This window comes from Copadichromis virginalis, linkage group LG10 (genome assembly GCF_057382275.1).
Source record: "Copadichromis virginalis isolate Kocher_CV1m ecotype Utaka linkage group LG10, C_Virginalis_male_GT1.1, whole genome shotgun sequence".
NCBI classification, from domain to species: Eukaryota; Metazoa; Chordata; class Actinopteri; order Cichliformes; family Cichlidae; genus Copadichromis; species Copadichromis virginalis.
Genome location: NC_140627.1, coordinates 32703571 through 32723082, shown reverse-complemented (window position 1 = coordinate 32723082; position 19512 = coordinate 32703571). Strand labels below are relative to the sequence as shown.

Below are 19512 nucleotides of genomic sequence, written 5' to 3'. Positions count from 1 at the left end.
CAGATTTAGACTTTCATGGCGTTTGTCTTTAGCTTCAGTCACTCTGTTAGTGATGTCAGCAGAGACTGGCGCTGCCTGAGGAGAGTTTCCTGGAGTCAGAGCGCCCTCTGGTGTTTAACAGCAAACACTGAAACTGCAAAAGTGAATCTTGGAGTGGAAGCGGAGCTCGCGTTAACCATAAATGCTTTTTAATCTGTATTTGAGTCAGATAAATATGACTTGCTGCTTCCCGGAGATCTTTAACAAGGCCTCATTTTCACCCTCCTCCCCCCCACCTGCCATATTTTTATTTTTCCAAACACTGACTGGAATTACTGCAAAAGTTCATCGTGCAATGTTACTGAAAGACGTGCAGAATTAAAGATTTGATGATGTTTGTGGTGGCGATATCTCCTCCTCGGTAATCGGACTCACCGTGGTCGTCCAGCAGGATGTTTTCTGGCTTTAGGTCCCTACGCAGAAGATAAAGACACGGAGAGTGAGCAGAAAGGCAGGAGCCAATGAGACGAGAGGAAGGTGTCCGGGTGCTCACCTGTAGACGATCCGCTCCCGGTGGAGGTCCTCCAGGCCGCAGCAGATCTCCGCGGTGTAGAAGATGGCTCTCTTCTCATCGAAACCCGCGTCACCCATGTGATAGATGTGAAACTTTAAATCGCCGCCGTTCATGAGAGTCAGCACGAGGCACAGGGCGTCCTTGGTCTCGTAGGCGTACGCTAAACTCACCTGGAGATGGACAGGAGTCGTGTGTTTAAGCATTTGGAGCTGGGAGTGATTCGTGGACTCTTCTAGGGCGGCTTTGCATGATTCACACAACTTTCAGCCGTTTGTGACTAAATCGACGAGCTGATCTGAGAGCTGCTCTAAAGCCCTGAGGTTGTTAAGCAGTATGCTGCAGCTGCTTACACACACACTGCCAACATGCTCACCGAGGCTCCGGCTCTTCATACACACATGTGGATGTTAATATGTGGAATCTGTAGGCAGCCAATAAGATCTCTGACACTGAGAGGTCGACTGACTGATGCAGGGGAAATGCTGTGGCTGGTTTTCATTTAGGATTTAAACGTATTTGCAACGAGGACGTTGAATTGCATCAAAAATGTGCGCACTGTCCTCAGATGCCGTGGTGCAGAGATTCTGAGTTTGTCGGCGCCGTCGACTGTTTTCTTTTGAAAACTGTAATCCTTTTAAGTTTAGTTCAGCATGTTCTGTTCTGCACACATAAACACAAAAACCTCGTGCCAAAGATTTCCAAACTGATTAAGATGTGTTAATTAAAGCCGTCTGTGAGTTTTCGCATTAAACCCCGGGAGACGGTGTAGGCCCGAGAGCCCGGACGAGCCGACTGACGGCCGTCCAAATCATATAACAGCTGAACGAAGTCCATCTGGTGGAGAATCAAACCACAGCAGAGACGCTGCAAACCTCAGCGCTGCCTTTTAATTACTGCCACCGCGACGATCCCTCGATCTGAAGCTGAGATGAGATACTTACTACAAATCTGCTGTTGACTTTCTCCAGGATCTGCTTCTCGTTGAGGGCCATAGACTCTCCTTTCCTCTTCTTTATCCTCTTCTTCTCCAGCTTCTTGCAGGCGTACATTTTCCCCGTGGCTCGTACCTGACAGGCACACACCTGCAGAGGACGGGGTGGAAGAAAAAGGACACGTTAGGATCCCTGAAAACATCATCATTTAAAAAAGAAAAATTTAAACCAACAAAACTATGGAAGCCCGTTTCCATCACACACAAAAAAGTATCTATAACTCGAAATTTCGAGTTATTTTCTCAAAATTTCAACTTATTAACTCAAAATTTTGAGAAAATAACTTGAAATTTTGAGTTATGGATACATTTTTATTTTTTAGTGGTGGAAACGGGCTTCATTACAAAACCTCGCTGGAAACTGACTGAAAAAATCATGAAAACTAAAAAAAAAATCAAACTATTAACTGCAGCAAATGAGGAGGAAACGAGTTCACGTTGGATTCTATCACATAAACACACAGTTAAAGGAAACTTAATGTCTCAGCTGTAGTGACTTTTGTGAGGCAGCAGCAGTGTTAAGGTAAAGAAACAACTCACTACTGACAGGCTGAGAAACACAAGCTGTGGTAAAACAACCACATTTAAGCTTTTTCTTTTTGACACTGCAAATACAATTATGTTGTATTTGTTACAGTGACAATACACACATGATGGTTATCTTATCCAACATCATTCAGAGTGAAACTGTTCGACGCAGAAGAACCGAAACAAACCCCGGGTTTTGTTCAGATTTTGCCAAACTGTACCAGAGGAATGGATTTAAATCAGACATGCTTCATGGAGCTTGGACGCGGATCAAACATTGTTTTTCTTTCTGGAGAATGCGCAGAGGGTGGTGGGATCTTTGCGGTTTGTTGCTTCATTGTCTGCTCTGCTTGTCCCTTTTATTAACTTGTACAAACTTCAGAGGAGAGCATCCAGCTGTGTGCAGTGTCCTCCTCCTTCTGGTAGTATCAGTGCTCAGATCATCCTCTGAGCCTGGAGGTAAGATTTGCATGGTTTCATTAAATATACTGAAGTTACTGTACAAAAGCAATCAGCTGACTCTGAGGGGGTCAGATGGGAGGCACTGAACGACCCCAGAGCCCCTCATGCAGGTCAAAGACGGTCAGAAAATGTTAGCACTCCGAATTGCCGTTGTGTATCACTTAAAGGTGTCCCCTGTTTTCTCCTCACCACGACCTTCCTTGTGGTTCCAGTAAATTCGACTCACCGTGATCTGAACCGACAAAACTGCCCTGACTTAATGTCCCCTGTTATCTCATGACCTGATGCATATACGCCTAATCAGCTATCAGTGTTTGGAATTAAAAAAGACTCGTCTCATTAGACGAACAGAGGGCACAGAGACACCATTCAGTGGTGTGTAACAGGATTTAGATGCCTCCAATAAAGTCCTTCATTTCAGGGGCCAAAGAAAAGATTGTGTTAGGAACACTGAACTCTTCTGCACGATTAGACCGTTTAAAGGTTTTAATGCATTTGTTTTAGTCTGACCTCAGTGAACAGCACCCATTTCTCTGAATCTAAATGACTGGAACGTAACTGACAATTTTTCCTTCTGCCCTGTGTTTCTTTGGCCAGTGTTAGGATCCACAAACTCATCTACAGCCTCTGATTTCTTAACGCTTGAGATTAAATCCAATAAAAACATGTCTTAAAGTCTAGAACTTTCTGACTTACCAATGCATAACTTTTCATTCAAATCTTCACTGACCTCAAATGAGGGCAGAGCCTCTGAACTTTTAACTCTTGTAACTTTACCTGTATATACTGTAGCTGCCCAAGAAAGATTGTTTTAATGACATTATGGCAACATAACACATTATAATTAAAGTAACAAAAACTTTCAGTACTCACCTCTCCAAAACCACCTTTTCCTAAAACTCTGTACTGTCTGAATGTATTTTTCGTCACTGGTTGCCTGTTTGACAAAGAGAGAAACTCACTTTAATAAACGTCCAGTTTAAAAACCAATGTACACGTGTTTAGAAATGAAATGACATGAAAAAAGGATGTTTAGGAAAGCTATAATGATGATATAGCTGAACCAGTTTAAAACCAGTTTAAAACTTGAAAGAAAAGCAGTGTTAAGTCTGCTCATTTTCCCTTTGTTTGTTTGTTTGTCTCCAATCAAGAAAAACAAAGAATTGCAAACAAACTTTAACTTCAGACACATACGAGCCGTATACATGTTACACGAAAAACAGCCACGTTTCTTTTATTACTTTATTTTTTTTATTATTTGTTAAGAGATAAAATTAGAGAGGTAGCCAGCTAACTGCTACTATGGTTGTCAAACAGTTTGTAGGCTACTATTAGCATATCGGCTATCATTAGTTAAAAGAAACCCAGTTTTATCTATTAGAGCCTCGCTAGCCTGTTAGGAAATTGACTATGAGGAGAAAACTGTTTGGTCAGATGTTCAAGTCGTGGAGATTCTTTGTTTGGTTTTATGGACCAATTTTAACTTTTCGTCTTTGTCTAGCCAATGTTGGCTAATGCTAGCATGAGTGCCTATATAGATAAATTGCTAAAATTTCATTTGTTTTCTAATTGGATGTGTCAATAATTTTTTTGTTTGATTTTTTTTGTCCTCATAGTCTCTTTGTCAAAGGTAATGCTAATTAGCTATTAGCTTGACATCAGATGCTAGCTATCAGTTAGCTATATAGTCAGTTTTCCTGGGGAGTAGAGAAAACCACTGATATTTGGTTTTAATCACCCATTGATAACTTGAATTAACAGCTATCATCTAAACTTTGTTAGAAGTGATCAACACTGAGTGTCTACTTAATACATCTGATTTAACAATAATCCATTACTTTGGTTTAATAAAAGTAGATTAAATAAGGCTACGTTCACACTGCAGGCGAAAGCGCATCAAATCGGACTTTTTTGACCCTATGCGACCCATATCCGCGACTTTCATATGTGGTACTGAATCGATACATATTTGTTTTAGAAAGCGACTGCTGTTTGAACGGTCAAGTCGCATTAAATCCGTCTTTTACGTCACTGATACAGGACAGACGCCAATTATCAGCGCCCGAGAAGACATCGTGAACACTTCCTGGCCATCCAGTGAAACTGTTTAGAAGAAAACGTTGGAGAAACGTGAACATTTCATTTGTACTGTATAATCTGCAGATTCTGACAGAAATCTGCAACTATCCTTTGAAGCACCGCTCCTCTAAAACAGCAATAAGGATCATTATTAGGCCAAATGTAAATAACAAAATATCTTTATAACTTAAAGCAAAATTGTGAAACGTAAAGTCAGAAACAAGTCTTTATATTAAGGCTATCAGTCAAACAATACTGTTTGCTCTGGGTCTAAACAGAGCGCGTTGTGTGTGACGTCTTCTTTTGCGCATGCGCCGCTTTGAGCGTTCACACTAGAGCGCGTTGGCTGTCGCATTTGTAGTGTGAACGAGCAGACAAAAAAAATCGGATTTGATCAAAAAATCGGATGTGAGCATTAAGACCTGCAGTGTGAACGTAGCCTAAGTGTCTTGTTTTGATCTTCAGGTGACCGTTACTTTAATAATGACTTATTGTGTGAAAACTATAAGATACCAGCAGCTCTGCATGCCACCTGTTTGAACAATGCAGTGGTTTGAAATACAGTTTTTCTGTTGACAGACAGTCGTTGGTAAATGGATTGCAGAGAACCGCACACTGTTGTAAACCAGCACCACTGATCTGGACCCTCCTGGGATCAACACTCTCATCTCATCAGCCCTTTTGGGCATTTTGGTCATCCAACTGGGTAATTTAAATGGACCCTGGGGCACAGGCTCATTAAACCTGATGACTCATTTACTGCTTAATGAAAATTCTCCTATTTCTTTTTTCACATTTGCATTTTTTAATAATTGGCATTGGTTTTGTATATTTGCATTAAGCACATGTGACATCCTTCGTGCTTTTATTGGCAAATTTCTCTGCCAACAATCATCTGATGTATTCAAATGGAAATCACAAGGAATATGGAAAGTTAATAGCAACAAAAGCACCACTCTCTCTGCTGCCCTGCATATTAAAACGTGCAGTAGCCCTCACTTTTAATGTGTTAATATCTTTTTATTGACAGTGTTGGAACAGACTCTAATGAAACTCAAAGATTTTCTCCATCTTTCTCTTTAGGCTTTAATAGCGTGTGGACTGATTTCTATGTGATAGGTTGATAAAGTCACACTGATGCTTACGTCCAATTCCCTTTCCTAATTTCCCAGCATCAACAATGAGCAACACTAGCTAGCATTAGCTTACAAACAACACAACTCCACATACAGGCGAAAAACAATCACAGATCCAGCTTCTGATTTAAATTGAGACACAGCTAGCTAACAGGGTGGGAAGCAAATAATAAATTATTGACATTACTTTGAGAGCCAGTTTCCCCGTTTAGGTTTCTTCACTCTCTCTGACTGCACTCCTGCATCATCAGCTGCTTACTATCAGCCATTACCCAGCCCTGCTAAATCAGCCCCATTAGTCTGCGGACGTATTCTTCTCTTGAGTTAGTCAGTCTGTCTCGTTTTTCCAGCAAGAGAGCAATCTGCCTGCACGAGAGAAGCTTTTAAGAAGTACTGACAGGGAAAAATTACTTTCCTTCTTGTCGTCACGTCTGACACTTTTCTCTCCTTACTTGAAGCACAAAGATTTTGTTCATCTTTAAGTTCACCAATTAAATCCAAATGTCAGATTTGTTTTGTCCCTTTGTGTCTTTTTGCCTAAGTTAATAAAAGGCAGAGATTCTGAGGTTTATTCAGATTGTGACTTGGTAGCTTTAGTTGAACATTTACTCAAATTTAGGCTTATTTATCAGTTTCTGGCCTCTGATCAGGAGGCTGGAAGAAATTGAGGTATTATGTTTTATAATCTTGTTGGAGACCAAAGGCAAGATGAAAATACCATAATCTCCATTAGGCATTTAATTATTTTCTATCTGAATAAAGTTTAGATTGCTTTACTTTGGTTCTTAGCAGTCCAAGATGGGGAGTGTCCCTGTTGGATAAGACTACAATCCTTGTTTTTGTTCTGATCATATTTCTGAGTTAAACTGCAAGAAGTCATTGAGTTTTTAATGCCAGGCAGACAGAAGTACAGGGAGGACTCTTTCTTTTCAGGACTAAATGAGACATAACTGGCAGTCATTAGTTTATTTCTATAAAGAGGTCCAAGGTCTAAGCCCTGTGGGACCCCACACGCTATCTTTAAGTGATGACGTGATGAATCCTGCTTCCAGGCCCAAATTACTCTGTGTTTATTAAGGCTGTTGTGTTTTTAAAGCTCAGTTTTTAAAACCTTACGATGTAACTCCAGCCCATGCAGCAGTATATGAATGACTAACCTCGTATTGTGGATGGATTATCTCAGTTGTTCTCCTGGCTGAAGTTTGGTCCGTTTACAGCATCCTGCCATGCGATTACATTTGTCCCTAACCATCGGGAACTCTCACGTTAACTTTTATCAAGTGGAAAAAAGCATTCCAGCTTAACTGTGTTTATGTTATGCTAACATAGCTGTGTCGCTAGCCACCAGGTAGCACAACATTATATACCAGCTCGTCCAACTTCAGTAACCCTACAAACGTCACTGCTGTTTAGTTTTCTGTCTTCATTTATGTTGGAAGTGATAGCAGCGCTGTACGTTTGAATGTTTCAGAAATCTCTCAGTCAGAGCATGCTATCTCATGTTTAGGTGCAAACTAGCGAGCTAACTTCCTGCTAACTTCTAACTCCGTTAAATTTCATAAATCCTGTTTTCATGGATGCCTGGATGTTAAGCTTAATTGTTACACCTGGTAAAGCAGCAACGCTGATCTTTTGAGCACAAACCTGACTATAATTCTTTTAGCCTTGCTGAGCAAAACAACTTCAGGTAAATTTTTTGACTACACTGAGCAAATCAGTGAATTATATTTCCGAACTATAAATGAGCTAAATTTTCTACTGCCCTCTTAGAGTGACTAAAAATGACATGCAGCTTTATGTAAAACAATTTCTTGGCTCAAGCTGTCTCTCTGATAACTGCGTGGAGACATCTTGAATGACCACGACTTTAATCTCTGTCAGTCAGCAGCACGGCAGCCTGGCTTTACTGCTAAAAGAGAACTTCCACTTATGATGCTCATTTCTCATGATTTTGCCTCATTTAAAGGAAGGAATTCAGAGCTAGTCCTTGAAACTTCAGTCGATGAACTGAGAAGTTTGAGGTCAACAACCCTCCGCAGTTCCCGGAAAACCGATCACGCTAAACCCTTTAAAAAACTGTTAAACGGCATGTGAGGCTGGAACAAACGAGACTTGTGTTTTATATCTGCTAAACGTGGATCCCTGTAAGATTCCCTGGTTTCCCAAGAGTGTTGTTTCCGCTAATCCATCATGAGCAGAAGTTTAAACAATGAAAGCAAAACAGTCTGCAGGATCCAGAGTTTGTTTGCGGCATCGCTGAAGTTTTCAAAGTGGAGACTGGGAACCATCAGAGAAGCAAACAAACCTGACAAAACTGCCATTATGCCATTGTGTGTCGGCTTACTCCACCACAAACAAATTAACAAAGCACTCATCAGAGCGTGCTTACAGCTGAATACCAGGAATCAGGACCCTGGTGTTTCCTGGGAATCCTCATCAGGAGAAGTCCCTGTGGGAAGTCTGGATTTTGGCTTGTGGATATTTTTCTCAGTGTTGAAAGAAGAAACTATTTCTTCCAATTACTCTGTGTGTTAAAGTGGCAGCGCAGTCATGTGACAGAATATCCTAAGGGAAAAGTTAAGGTCGCCAGATGTGACCTTGAGTGGTTTCACTGCGTCCTTCGAGCAGCTGCAGGTCGCTTCATAATTAACCAAACATTTCTAAGGAAGCCACACTGAAATCTTAAAAAAAACAAGTGTGACACACAAGACTAAAGAAGAAGAACTTCTTTCATTGCTGGTTCACAAAGATTTGCTTGATCTCAATTCTCTATAAACAGCTTCCCTTTTACTTTTCTTGCAAATGAGCGATAACAAATTAATTAAATACTAATGTGTGAGCCCTGCCACAGACTTGTCCAGTATGGCTGCTGTGATAGGCTGCAGCCCTCCCAAAACATGAACTGGTTAGTGGAAAAAAAAGTAATTTTTTATTGTCAAATGTTTCTTTTTGCCAAACTGCAGTTCGTTCATAGACCACCAGGGGGCTGTGGCCCACACTTTGAGACTAGGGCTGGGTATTGTCACTGATTTCTAGAATCGATTCAATTCCGATTCACAAGGTCCTGAATCGATTCGAGCCACGATTCGATTTAATTCGATTCGATTCGATTTAAATCTGGGAAATTTTGACAGTCAGAAATATAATTCAGATCAGTACATTTACATATTTTTGTATCAATAAAAAGGAAGCTGACACACGCAAGACTTTATCACAGGTGTAAGCATCACAGCAGATGCCTTTGTGTCAAAGTAGCTGAGATTAAAACACAGAAAAACATGAAGGTGATTTTCCTGGCCTGGGATTTTATACAAATATTCTGCAGTACATCAAAAACGAAAGAAAACCATTAATTAATGAACATTACCTCTGACGTTACAGTGGTTTTATTAGAGACACGGCTAAGCATTTTGCATTTTGAATAATTAATAATAGTTTAAATTTGTTCAGTATTGAACAGCAGAAATGAGGTTTTCTTTTCGGAAGAATGTAAAAGGGAAAAAAACAGCGGCCGACAGCGCTGTAAACAACAGTAGACTTGTGCGTAACAAGCAAGCGAATAATGAAGAAAGGGAAACTGTTCTTGAAGTACAGAGAGAGAGAGAGAGAGAGCTGTGCATCCTGGTGGAAGCAAAACAGTAAAAGTCAGAGTGAATTCATGACGATGTTTATGTGAAGCGTTTGGATCTTCTTTTGCTGCTGGTTCGGTCAATATTGTTTGGAGAGAGATCAAACTAACAGCTTTAGAATCGGCTCATAAAGGGCGTGAACACAAAGCGCCGACCCGCCGACAGATCAGAATCAGCGAGCTGTCGGCTTTCAGCCCCGACCGTGAGAAAGGCGACATCTAACTGATTCTGATCCGCGGGTCGCGCTGTGTGTTTAAGTCTATGTGCAGAATCCCTGTACCTGCTCTCATTTACTGTCTTAACTGTTTGGTGGTTCTTGAAATTTTGTGAGATGTCACCAGAGATTCTGGCATTTCGGGCAAAATAAATTTATATTAAAAAATCGATTCAGGATTTTAATGAATCGATTTTACGTTATCCAAGCCAGAATCGATTTTAATCGATGAATCGATTATAAAAACCCACCCCTATTTGAGACACCCTGCTGTGTCTATTTTCTGGTGTGATTTAAAAACGATCTACAGCGCCATCTGCTGTGTATAAAAACATGGACGTCTCTTTCAGCCAACCAGCAGGGGCCGACTGCTTGATTTTTATAGGAAGTCCAATTGTTTAAGTACTCCCTGTGCCAGGAGCAGTTGGGTTTTTTCTGCTCTAGGATGTGTACGATGTCACAGAAGCCACACCCACCTTCAAACCTCAAAGAATCCAGGAATAGAAAAGTGTAGCTGAAGGTGAATCGCTGCTCTTGCTTCAGGTATTTAGGAGTTGTTTGCAGGACACGTTGGAGCTGTTTGGAGAGATTGTCATCCTTTGTTTTTCTGTAAACCTGTTATCGCTCAGCACAGCTCTGTGGAAGCGTTTATCTCTTATTTCTGAAGACGTGATTAGACACTGCTCGGTCACACTGCATGATTGAGCAAACGCCCTCGGGTGTTGCTTGAAATTCTGCAGAACCCCCTGTAGGCTGTCTGTTCGAGTAGCTACCCCATAGTATTCAACAGCAAAGTGAAACATCCCCATTGAGCAATTTCCAAATCAGATTTTTAAACGTGTGACGGTGATTTTGTTTGTAAAGACTGTTCTCACCCCCCCGGGGAGATTGAAGGACACTGATGAAGCAGCTGAGCGTGTTCGTACTGGTCCTGTGGAGGATTTAGTGCCTCTGAATGTGCCTGAGTTATTTTTTTTAAGTTGAAAAAGTTGCTGCACACAGAGAGCAGAAAGAAAGAAGGAGAAAGTCGGTGTTTATGCTTAAATGTTACCTCTCCAGCCATTTCCACTGGAGGAACCTGTTGTAGTACATGCTGTCGAGGTAGTCTGCGAAGGGCGCCATGCTCAGGTAGTCGTGGATCAGTCTGGAAAACACACAACACAACAGCTGTCAGTTTCACACTGAATTCAGCTTCATCACTGAGAGATCTCCGATCATTTAAGTCATTTAAGTCAACAATCTAATTATTTCTGCGTCTCCTGTTTGCTGTGACCTCACTGGTCTCGTTGGGTTAAGGTGAACCTCACACTGGACTCAGGAAAATGAAGGATTTTCGGGTATTTTATTCCCTTCATGTGGACACAAACCCGCCGAGTTGAACATGACTTTGTTGTGAGTTGGGATGTTCCTGGTGACACTTTATTAGTGATTAAACGACTCAGAGGGGCTCAGAGCAGAGCTAATGGTCCTCCACATCGAAAGAAGTCAGTCCATGCTCAGGACACTGAGTAGGACACCTCCCAGCAGACCCCTACTAGGAGGAGGGACATGCTGCAGAGATGATATAACATGTCTGGCTTCAGAGTCCCACACTGTCTCTGCGGATGAGCTGGTGGAGGTGCTGCTCCATCCTGCACTCAGATAAGCAATATGGACGGATGGCTGGACAACGGAGAGATCTCAGACTAGTCGAGTCATCTAAAAGCCAGACAAAAAAAAGGTACAGTGCAGACTAACTCTGTGGCGAGGCGTGGTCTGTGATGCTGCTGCAGGTGAGATGGACGCACCTGCACGGCATCTGCAATCACCTCGCCAGTGCAAAAGGCTGTGCTGTTGTCATTAGTTTTGTTGTTGTTGGTATGTGTCCGGCTGTGAGCTGCAGCCAAGGTGTTTGAGTGTACAGCAACCGTTAATAAGATGCTGCAAAGCATGCAAACATCGCTGGGTCTGTCGTGGTTTTATCACAAACCCGTTTGCTTATTTCCTGTTTTGGATGCTCCTGAAATCCTGCAGGTCTGCCAGTAAACCTCCTCTCTTGCACACACCTCTTCTTCGGTCATCAGTGTCCTCAATGAGACTTTGCTTCGATGCACAGGCTTTTTAAATTACAGCGTTAGCCATAAATGTTTCATCCTTGGGTGCCCTGTATGCATCCTGCAGGAAGCCTCCGGTGGACGTTAGAGGAACTGCAGGTTACCCTCAGGTGGGCAGCCACAGAGTGACCCACACAGAGCTTTGAATGGTCTACTGTCAGCTGTAAGTTGACGCACGATGGCTGCTTTACATTTGCAGTTCAGAGATCGCCTACGCAGCGGTGAAGAGGACGTTACTCAACATGTGAGTGTTGTTAGCACACCGCATCAGAGAAGCAGCATTAAATGTATTCATATTATTTTTACAACCTGCTCAAGTCAAACTTTTCTTTTCCTTTTTTTAGTTAGTTTTGTTTTACGTCATCTGCAGCCTGACAAACAGCCACCGATACTGGAGACGTCACAAAGACTCAGGGCTTTAAAATGAACCTGTGATTATTGGAATTTCATTGTCACGCATCTCTCTGTAGTGCTGTCGGCTCTTTGCCTCACATTCTGAAGCACCGTGAGGCGACTGTTGTTGTGGTTTGGTGTGATATAAATAAAACTGAATTGAATTATTGTTGCGTAACAAAAACCCCAGAAACACTCCAGCAAACGTTATTAGACGGAGAACTCTTCGGACGTTTGGTCCTCCTCTGGGCCAATCATAACCCCTCACACACACAACACTCAGGACACAAGTTTGAAAAAACCGTTGACTTTATCACCTTCTAAAAATCGACGCTGCTCTGAACTCTGACTTCAGTTGGACTCGAGCCTTGTGACTTTTAAAGACTTCGCACGGGGCCGACATCAAAGCCCGGCTGCCGGTTTCTCTGCAGGGCCCTCGATGTTTACCAGAGATATTTCTGGATAAGCGCTAACGCCGACACCCTCGACACAAAGGGATGTTTTATTTCACGCAGAATGGATAAAGTCTGTCATATCTGCACAACTGAATCTCTTATATTTGACATTAAGTGGCAATTTCTCTGCCGCGCCTACACAAACAGGGCATTGTTCAAACAAACGCCGATTCGTTTCCAAGCTCATCACACGCTCGGAAAACCTGCAGCTTCTCAAACGTAGATGTAATCACATTTTCCTTCATGTGTCCATAAAATGAAGCGTCTGAGTGGGAAGATTCTGGGGGAAATCTTTTTTTGTGACGCAGAGACAAAACGCACATCACTGCCCATCCACAGAGTCGGGTTAAAGCCGCAGCAGGTGAAGCAGAATATTCCAGATCTTGTGATATTCCCAGTAAAGTGAAGCAGCTTGGACTTGAGATAGGATCTGGATGCGGCACATTCATCTTTCTGTCTGACGCTGCTCGTCTTATTTTGTTGGAGTCAGCTGTTGGTGCCGTTACTCGTGTGTTTGACCATCATCAGGTAAATGCTGACGCCATAAACGAGTCCTAGAGTTCAAAGGCTTTTTGTGAGAAAGCATGAACAAAGAGAGCAGCTGTTGTATTTTAAATATTTCGAGGTAAAAGAATACATTTGACTCAGCTGATTTAATTTATTTACCCTGAAACGGAAACTGTTTCTTACTCCAGTTTGTAAATGGTGCTGTGGGGATCCCAGCTTTACTCAACTGCAGTGAAAGGGAAGGTTAAAAGTACTGATTGAGTCAACAACCATATTATTTTGGTTTTATGGGTTTCCACTGTGGTTTGTAAACTCTGATGTCATTAGATGTACATTAGAGTCAGGAAATAGCACCTCGGCCTGTTCGTGGGTTTCCTAATAATAATATCTGGTGACGTCTTTGGTTGGCGAATGGTCTCAGCTCTGAATGTTTCCTTTTCTGATTTTCTTTGAAAACAGTTTGTTATGGACTGGTTTCACTGGTCTGAAACTGACTGAGGATTCTTGTTTCAGCCTCAGGGCTGCTTACTCCGGACTGTAAGGTGTGTGGGGGGGTCTCAGATTTAATTTCTTTGATTTATCTAACAGCTTAGGTTTTACATTTGTGTTACAAGTCACTTTTTGTTTATGTGTGTTTTTTGGTAGTATCCCCTTGCCCAGTGAAAACCTCTCAACTTTAATGTTCCTGGGGTCCAAGGTGAGCGAGAGTCTGAACAAGCACATTAATCAAACCTTAAAAAAGCTGATCTGATTAAACTGGGGAAATATATCCAAAAGAACAGCAAACAAATCCTTAAAAACCCTGCAATCTTACTTGGTACAGTCCTTGAAGAGGTCTTTGCAGGCCTCCTGCTGCAGCCTCTCTGTGCACTGAGCCATCATGGCCTCCTCCACCTCAGGCACGTGGTCCTCTGACTGCACAGGGAAAAAAACACATGAAATCCAGGTGAAAACAGTGAATCAGCTCCGACTGTAACTCTGACAGAGAGAGCCGGACGGATGAGGTTTGAGACGGAGCTGGGAGGTGTTTGTGTTCGTCTGCAGGTTCAGACCTGCACGTTCGCGCTCACACAGAATTAGCAGGAAACATCAGGGCGGAGCTTCAGCCTGAACCGAGGCCTGAACTACGAGGCGAGGCCAGGATTTCTTTCTGTTATCTGGCTTCACTGATCCTGACACAGGCAATGACCAATCAGAGTATCAGAAGCACAGATGCTGGTCAGGCATCAGACTACCTATCTCACCTGGCCTGGAAACACCTGAGGTAGAGAGAAAAGACTTTTGACCCTCTTACTATCAAACACAGAGATCTGATTGGTCAGCAGGCGGTGATCTCTTATGTCAAACATAACCTTCGCCTGCTGAGAAGTGAACCACCTTCATGACACTGAAACTTCAGGATTATCCTGAACCTCACAAACCCTCCTTCATAGTTCAGGCCTCAGGACTGCAGGTAGTTACATCATCATAAGGTCAGCCAATGAGCGGCTCTGCTCCCATCATCATCCATCATCAGCTGATTAAATCTGATTTTCCATCAGATTTCCTTCTTGACGAGCCGGACTGAGCGCTTCCTCCTGAGTGATGCGTTCAGGGACGCTCTAGAGACAGGTGTTTTTAAAATTCAACCACAGTGGGGGCATTTAACAGAAGACAGTCGAACCGTCTGCTACAAAACTGGCTGAAAAAATAATAACAGTAAAAAACTAAAAAATACAAATAAATTTAGCACTTTGTCCAAAACTCAGTGACTCTATTCAGTCTGCTGTGATGACAAGTTTTATTAATTTAATAATTTACATGTATTTTGAATAAAATTATAAAATAAATCTATAGTGCACACTGTCACAGCACACTGGTACCGACAGACAGAAACAATGTAAAACATGGAAAAGATTTGACGACTTTTGGTCTGATATTTTTGTCAATGACTGCATCATTAATAAAAGTTTAAATCACTCCGACAGAGCTCCTCTGCTACTTTGACAACAAAACTGATGTTTTGTTGTCAAATTCAAGATCGTCCAATGCAATAATTTTCTTTAAACATCACAGTTTGGACACTTTTCAGGTGATTTTTGTAGATATTTTATGTTTGTGACACATTTAATGACCAAAAGCCAGTGGAAACCTTTTGGTCATTTGATGGTCGTTGGTCTTCAGTTTGGGCTTGTTTCTATATCTTCCTGCTTCAGAGGGAAATGAGCTTTGAGCTATCTCTGATCCTGTACATGTGGGCAATAAACAAAAATACTAACAGATATCATCCTAATAAAAATAAAACCATGTCAGACCTGACAGGAAACATCAGAAAGTACCTTTGGGTTGAAGTATTTTTCGATGAGCTCCTGTCCGCACTCCTTCCTCTTCTCATCCGGCGTCACCTCGTAATCCGCCTGCAGAGAAACGCACACATCAGCATGCTGTCAGCAGGCGCTAATACTCAAATAACACAATCTGAGGACAAAACTGTGCTCAACTTATCTCAGTGAATTCATTTACTGCCATGACCTGAGTTTACTTTTTGTTTGTGACATTATGTTCTAGGGCCTTTGTATTTCTTAGTACGAAGAAAGTTTAACCAAGAAGGCTTTAGCGCCTGAACCTACACAGGTAGCTTTTAGCATTAAATCCAAGCAAGTCAATTTTAATGTTTGAGGCAAACTCAGTAACTTATCAATTATTGCTGAGTATTTTTTAATCACTTGAAATAAAGTCGTTTTCGTAATTAGGGTTAACCAAGTAATTCTTAGCAATTAACAATAATCAATTAGCTTTTAGCTACTGATGCTAACCAAGTAGTTTTTAGCAATTGATGCTAACCAAGTAGCATTTAGCAATTGACGCGAAACAGGTTGCTTTTAGCATTTGAGGCTAAGTAGTTTTTAGCAATTGATGCTAACTGGGTTGCTTTTAGCTTCTGAGGCTAAGTAGTTTTTAGCAATTGATGCTAACTGGGTAGCTTTTAGCATTTTAAACTAACTAAAGAGTTTTTAGCACTTAAGACAAACAAGGTAGTTTCTGGCATCTCAAGCTAACTAAGGAGTTTTGAGAATTTCTGCACTACAATGTGACACTGCCAGACCTTCACAAAGAGAAGAGTACCAGGATGTGGTTTTCAGTTTCAGCATTGCCAGAAAAATGTGGTTAAAAACATTTATTTTATTTGGGTTTTACCATGTTGCTGCTAGCTGTATTTTTTTTAGCATCCTGTCATCAAAACACCTGACTAATAATAATGGATTGCATTTATATAGCGCTATCTAAACAGAGTTAGAGAAGTGTTTGGGTTAAAGTGAACTCTTTTTTTTTCTTTTTTTTTTCCACATAAGCTCATTTTTACATGCATTTCTGCATATGACCACTAGATGTCATTTCATTTAAAAACATAACTCAGTCATTAATTTGGATCTGATGAAACTGTGAATATATGATGACAGTATTGAAAGCCCATACTATTGAATGATTGCTCAGCTGAACTACCAGCTTCGTGTGTGTCCCCTGCAGCCTCCTCTCGGCTTCAGAAAACCCACTTTATGAGTTAATTGAAGACTTTTTGTAGCCCTCCTCCCCCACACCCGAACCGATTGCATCTACTCCTCCCTGTGAATGACCTGCAGTAAACTGAGCCTGACTGGAAAACCCCAAAGTGCTTCCTCTCCCCTCTGGCAGCGAGAGCCTGTAAACTAATGCTAAGTGACAGCGGAGACGGTTCAAATCTCATTTTCCCCTCTCCATCTCGTCCTCTCGCAGGGCTCTCAGAGACGAGACGGGAAGCGGTTGTGGGGTAAAAGGGAGCATAATTGCTTCGAATGCGAGTTGAAAACTGCAAAGCCATCAGACTGGAGTCAGCTGAGCAGAGCAGACTGCCTTCATTAACCTCCTCTACCTCAGCAGATAGGACTGCAACCATTACCTGATCCACTTTAACAAATCATTTCTACTGTTAATAACACCAAATTGGCAAAACTTAAAGAAATGCAGGCTTAAACGGTTAATCTGACATTACCTCAACCTGATGAGCCTCCGCAGTTACAACCTGACAGCTTTCATTTGTTTTTACTACTTTCCCATATTAGCAGGTGAAATTTGACTTACCCTTGCCCTTACCTAAGCTCAGACAGGATTAGCCATGAACCAGGACAGTTAATATAAAATAATCCCACACTTCCTGTCTGAATAATGTTTGTTTTTGTTCTGAGTGTGATACTGTCTGACAGGTCAAAGAGCTCTTTATGCTTCAAACCCTCATTTGTTATGAACTTTTGCACAGAGATTCATGGTCTCTGCAGAGTGAACCCTACAAACACTGATTATCCTCTGACTTTACCGTATCACCAGCAGGTGGTTTCAGATCAGATTTTAAGATTTTGGACTTGTTCAAACTTGTTATTGCACTGACTGGATAGATTTCCCAGGGAATGAACCCTCAACTCAAGACAACATGCAGCGGCTCTATAAAACTGAAATATCTTGAGTGTAATCACATGGACTGGATTTTTGTAAACACATCCCGAGAGGATAATCACAGATGACAGTGATGAATTACTGATATTTAACACGTAGGGACATCTACAAATCTGTGGTCTCCGGAGGACGACCCCTCAATTCTTTAAACTTCAAAACAACTTCCTGATGCTGATTTGTGCTCCTTTTCATCTTTTGAGTGGTTCAAACCAAAATATTTCCAGTATAATTTGGTAGATTAATATTCAATTTGTATGCATATCCCCAGAGGATAAACATAGATGACAGTGATGAAGTAATACACAGAGGCACCAAGAAAGTCGTGGTCCCCAGAAAGTCCTCGTTCAAAAAAATCATCAACAAATTCATGACTAAAAAACCTGAACATCAGGATTCCCGGCTAAACCCTTAATTCAAACCTTCCCCCTGACGAACCTGGCTCTTTAAACTGCGTTTGGTCCCTGAAGTTGTGAGGACCACTCTGAATGTCCTCATAAAGCAGAAATGTCCCCACTGTAATGGTTTTAGATACAGAAACACACTGTGTGACCCCATCTGCTGCAGTAAACGAGTCGTAACTCGCTCCGCTCACTTCAGGAATGCTTCCCTCACACTTTGTTTCATTCCCACCGGAGTGTGTGTGTGACGGGGACACAGCATGGGAGGTAGGAAAGAGCGACTCAGTGACGCAGATTGTTCCCAGAAGTCAAGAGTTCCGGTATTTCATTAAACAGATATTAAACCCTACTTCCTCCTCCTCATCTTCAAGTGCTCCATTTGGGCATTCAGGGTAATTAAACTCGCCAATCAGCTTTTGGAAGGGTCCGTTCACCCGGAGAAAAAAAGAACATTTTCCCACAGCTCGGCGTTGGCCTGCTTGGACAGTTGGGGCACATGTGCATTTATTTTGGGCGACTCGAATCCTGAAAAAACTGTTTATGTATCACAGCAGAAAAAAAGCATAAATAGGCCACTTTACCGTGCCCTGTTACTGTGTGTTACTTCCTGCTGTAAACTGAGAGCAGCATTTAGCTGATAACTTCCTTTATCAATGTGAGTCGCTGGAGGCCAAAAATCAGCTAAAAGTGAGTGAATATTGTGCATGTAGTGCTATAATCACAGCGTTTAAATGTCAAAGTGTTTGTTTCCTGTTAAAGGCCTGCTGTATATTCTACCTCATTTCCTGTACACTGATAAGTGTACTAACTCAGTCAGCCTCTTTCACTGTTGCAGTCATACTGACCTCACAGCTTAAAGCAAACACTCATTAATAAACAGCTGTATCACACTTTTCCTGCCACACAAACCCTCAGATGATACTTTCAGTCTGTATTGTTTAAACTCAGAAACAGTTTTCTAATAATACAGTTTAATCGTGTCTGTTCCTCTCTGCTGTCAGCTGACCTCTCCGTCTCTGATTGGTCACATTGTTTTCACGTTAATGCGTACGTGGGAGGCTGATAAACCCTGGGCTTACAGGACAGTCTGAACCCTGCAGAGAAAGATGCTGAGGCACACAAAGAGAAGAGGTCAGACGAAGACGGCTCTGCTTACCACGGCGTCCAGGAACTTGACGCAGCGCTTCAGCTCGGCTCGAGTCTCGCAGAACTGCCTGAAGAGCAGCCGTCCGATTGGCTGCCGCTCGCAGAGGCTGCTGTAGTCCTTCTCTGCAGAGACACGGAGGCAAGCGAGGTCATCGTTACACAGATCTGAATCAAACCGCCGGCACTGTTTTACAGGAGGCCTGCCTACACTGATGGAAGAAACAATTCTCACATACTTCGTTTATCTGGACACAAACGTGCACGTTATTTAATCCAGAATCAGTCTGTGAATGCTCTCAGGTTAAGCCCATTGCACACTGAGCGTGCTGCGAAGGAGCAACGCAAAACTTTTCAGATGCAAACTGATTGCGTAACATAAACGCCTTTATGCAGAAAATAAACCTCAAAGCGAGCACACTGATGTCTGATTGATCGGATCTGTTTATCGGATCTGATCAATC

At 42.0% G+C, this 19512-nt stretch overlaps 1 protein-coding gene and 1 long non-coding RNA gene across 2 annotated transcripts in view; one reads left to right on the top strand and one right to left on the bottom strand.

Moving 5' to 3' along the window:
• grk6 (G protein-coupled receptor kinase 6) overlaps positions 1-19512 on the bottom strand; it is a 49565-nt gene that overhangs the window by 8667 nt on the left and 21386 nt on the right. The window contains exons 3-10 of the mRNA XM_085471067.1: positions 19062-19174; positions 15359-15436; positions 13855-13955; positions 10644-10736; positions 3408-3471; positions 1495-1635; positions 533-723; positions 415-452 (exon numbers count right to left, since the gene is read on the bottom strand). Of these exons, the coding sequence (XP_085327193.1) occupies positions 415-452; positions 533-723; positions 1495-1635; positions 3408-3471; positions 10644-10736; positions 13855-13955; positions 15359-15436; positions 19062-19174 (819 nt within the window). The remainder of the gene's footprint in view (positions 1-414; positions 453-532; positions 724-1494; positions 1636-3407; positions 3472-10643; positions 10737-13854; positions 13956-15358; positions 15437-19061; positions 19175-19512) is intronic.
• On the top strand, positions 3904-6258 carry LOC146700822 (uncharacterized). Its single transcript, XR_014922621.1, has 2 exons — positions 3904-4164; positions 5193-6258. It is a non-coding gene; the product is annotated as an uncharacterized LOC146700822 (long non-coding RNA).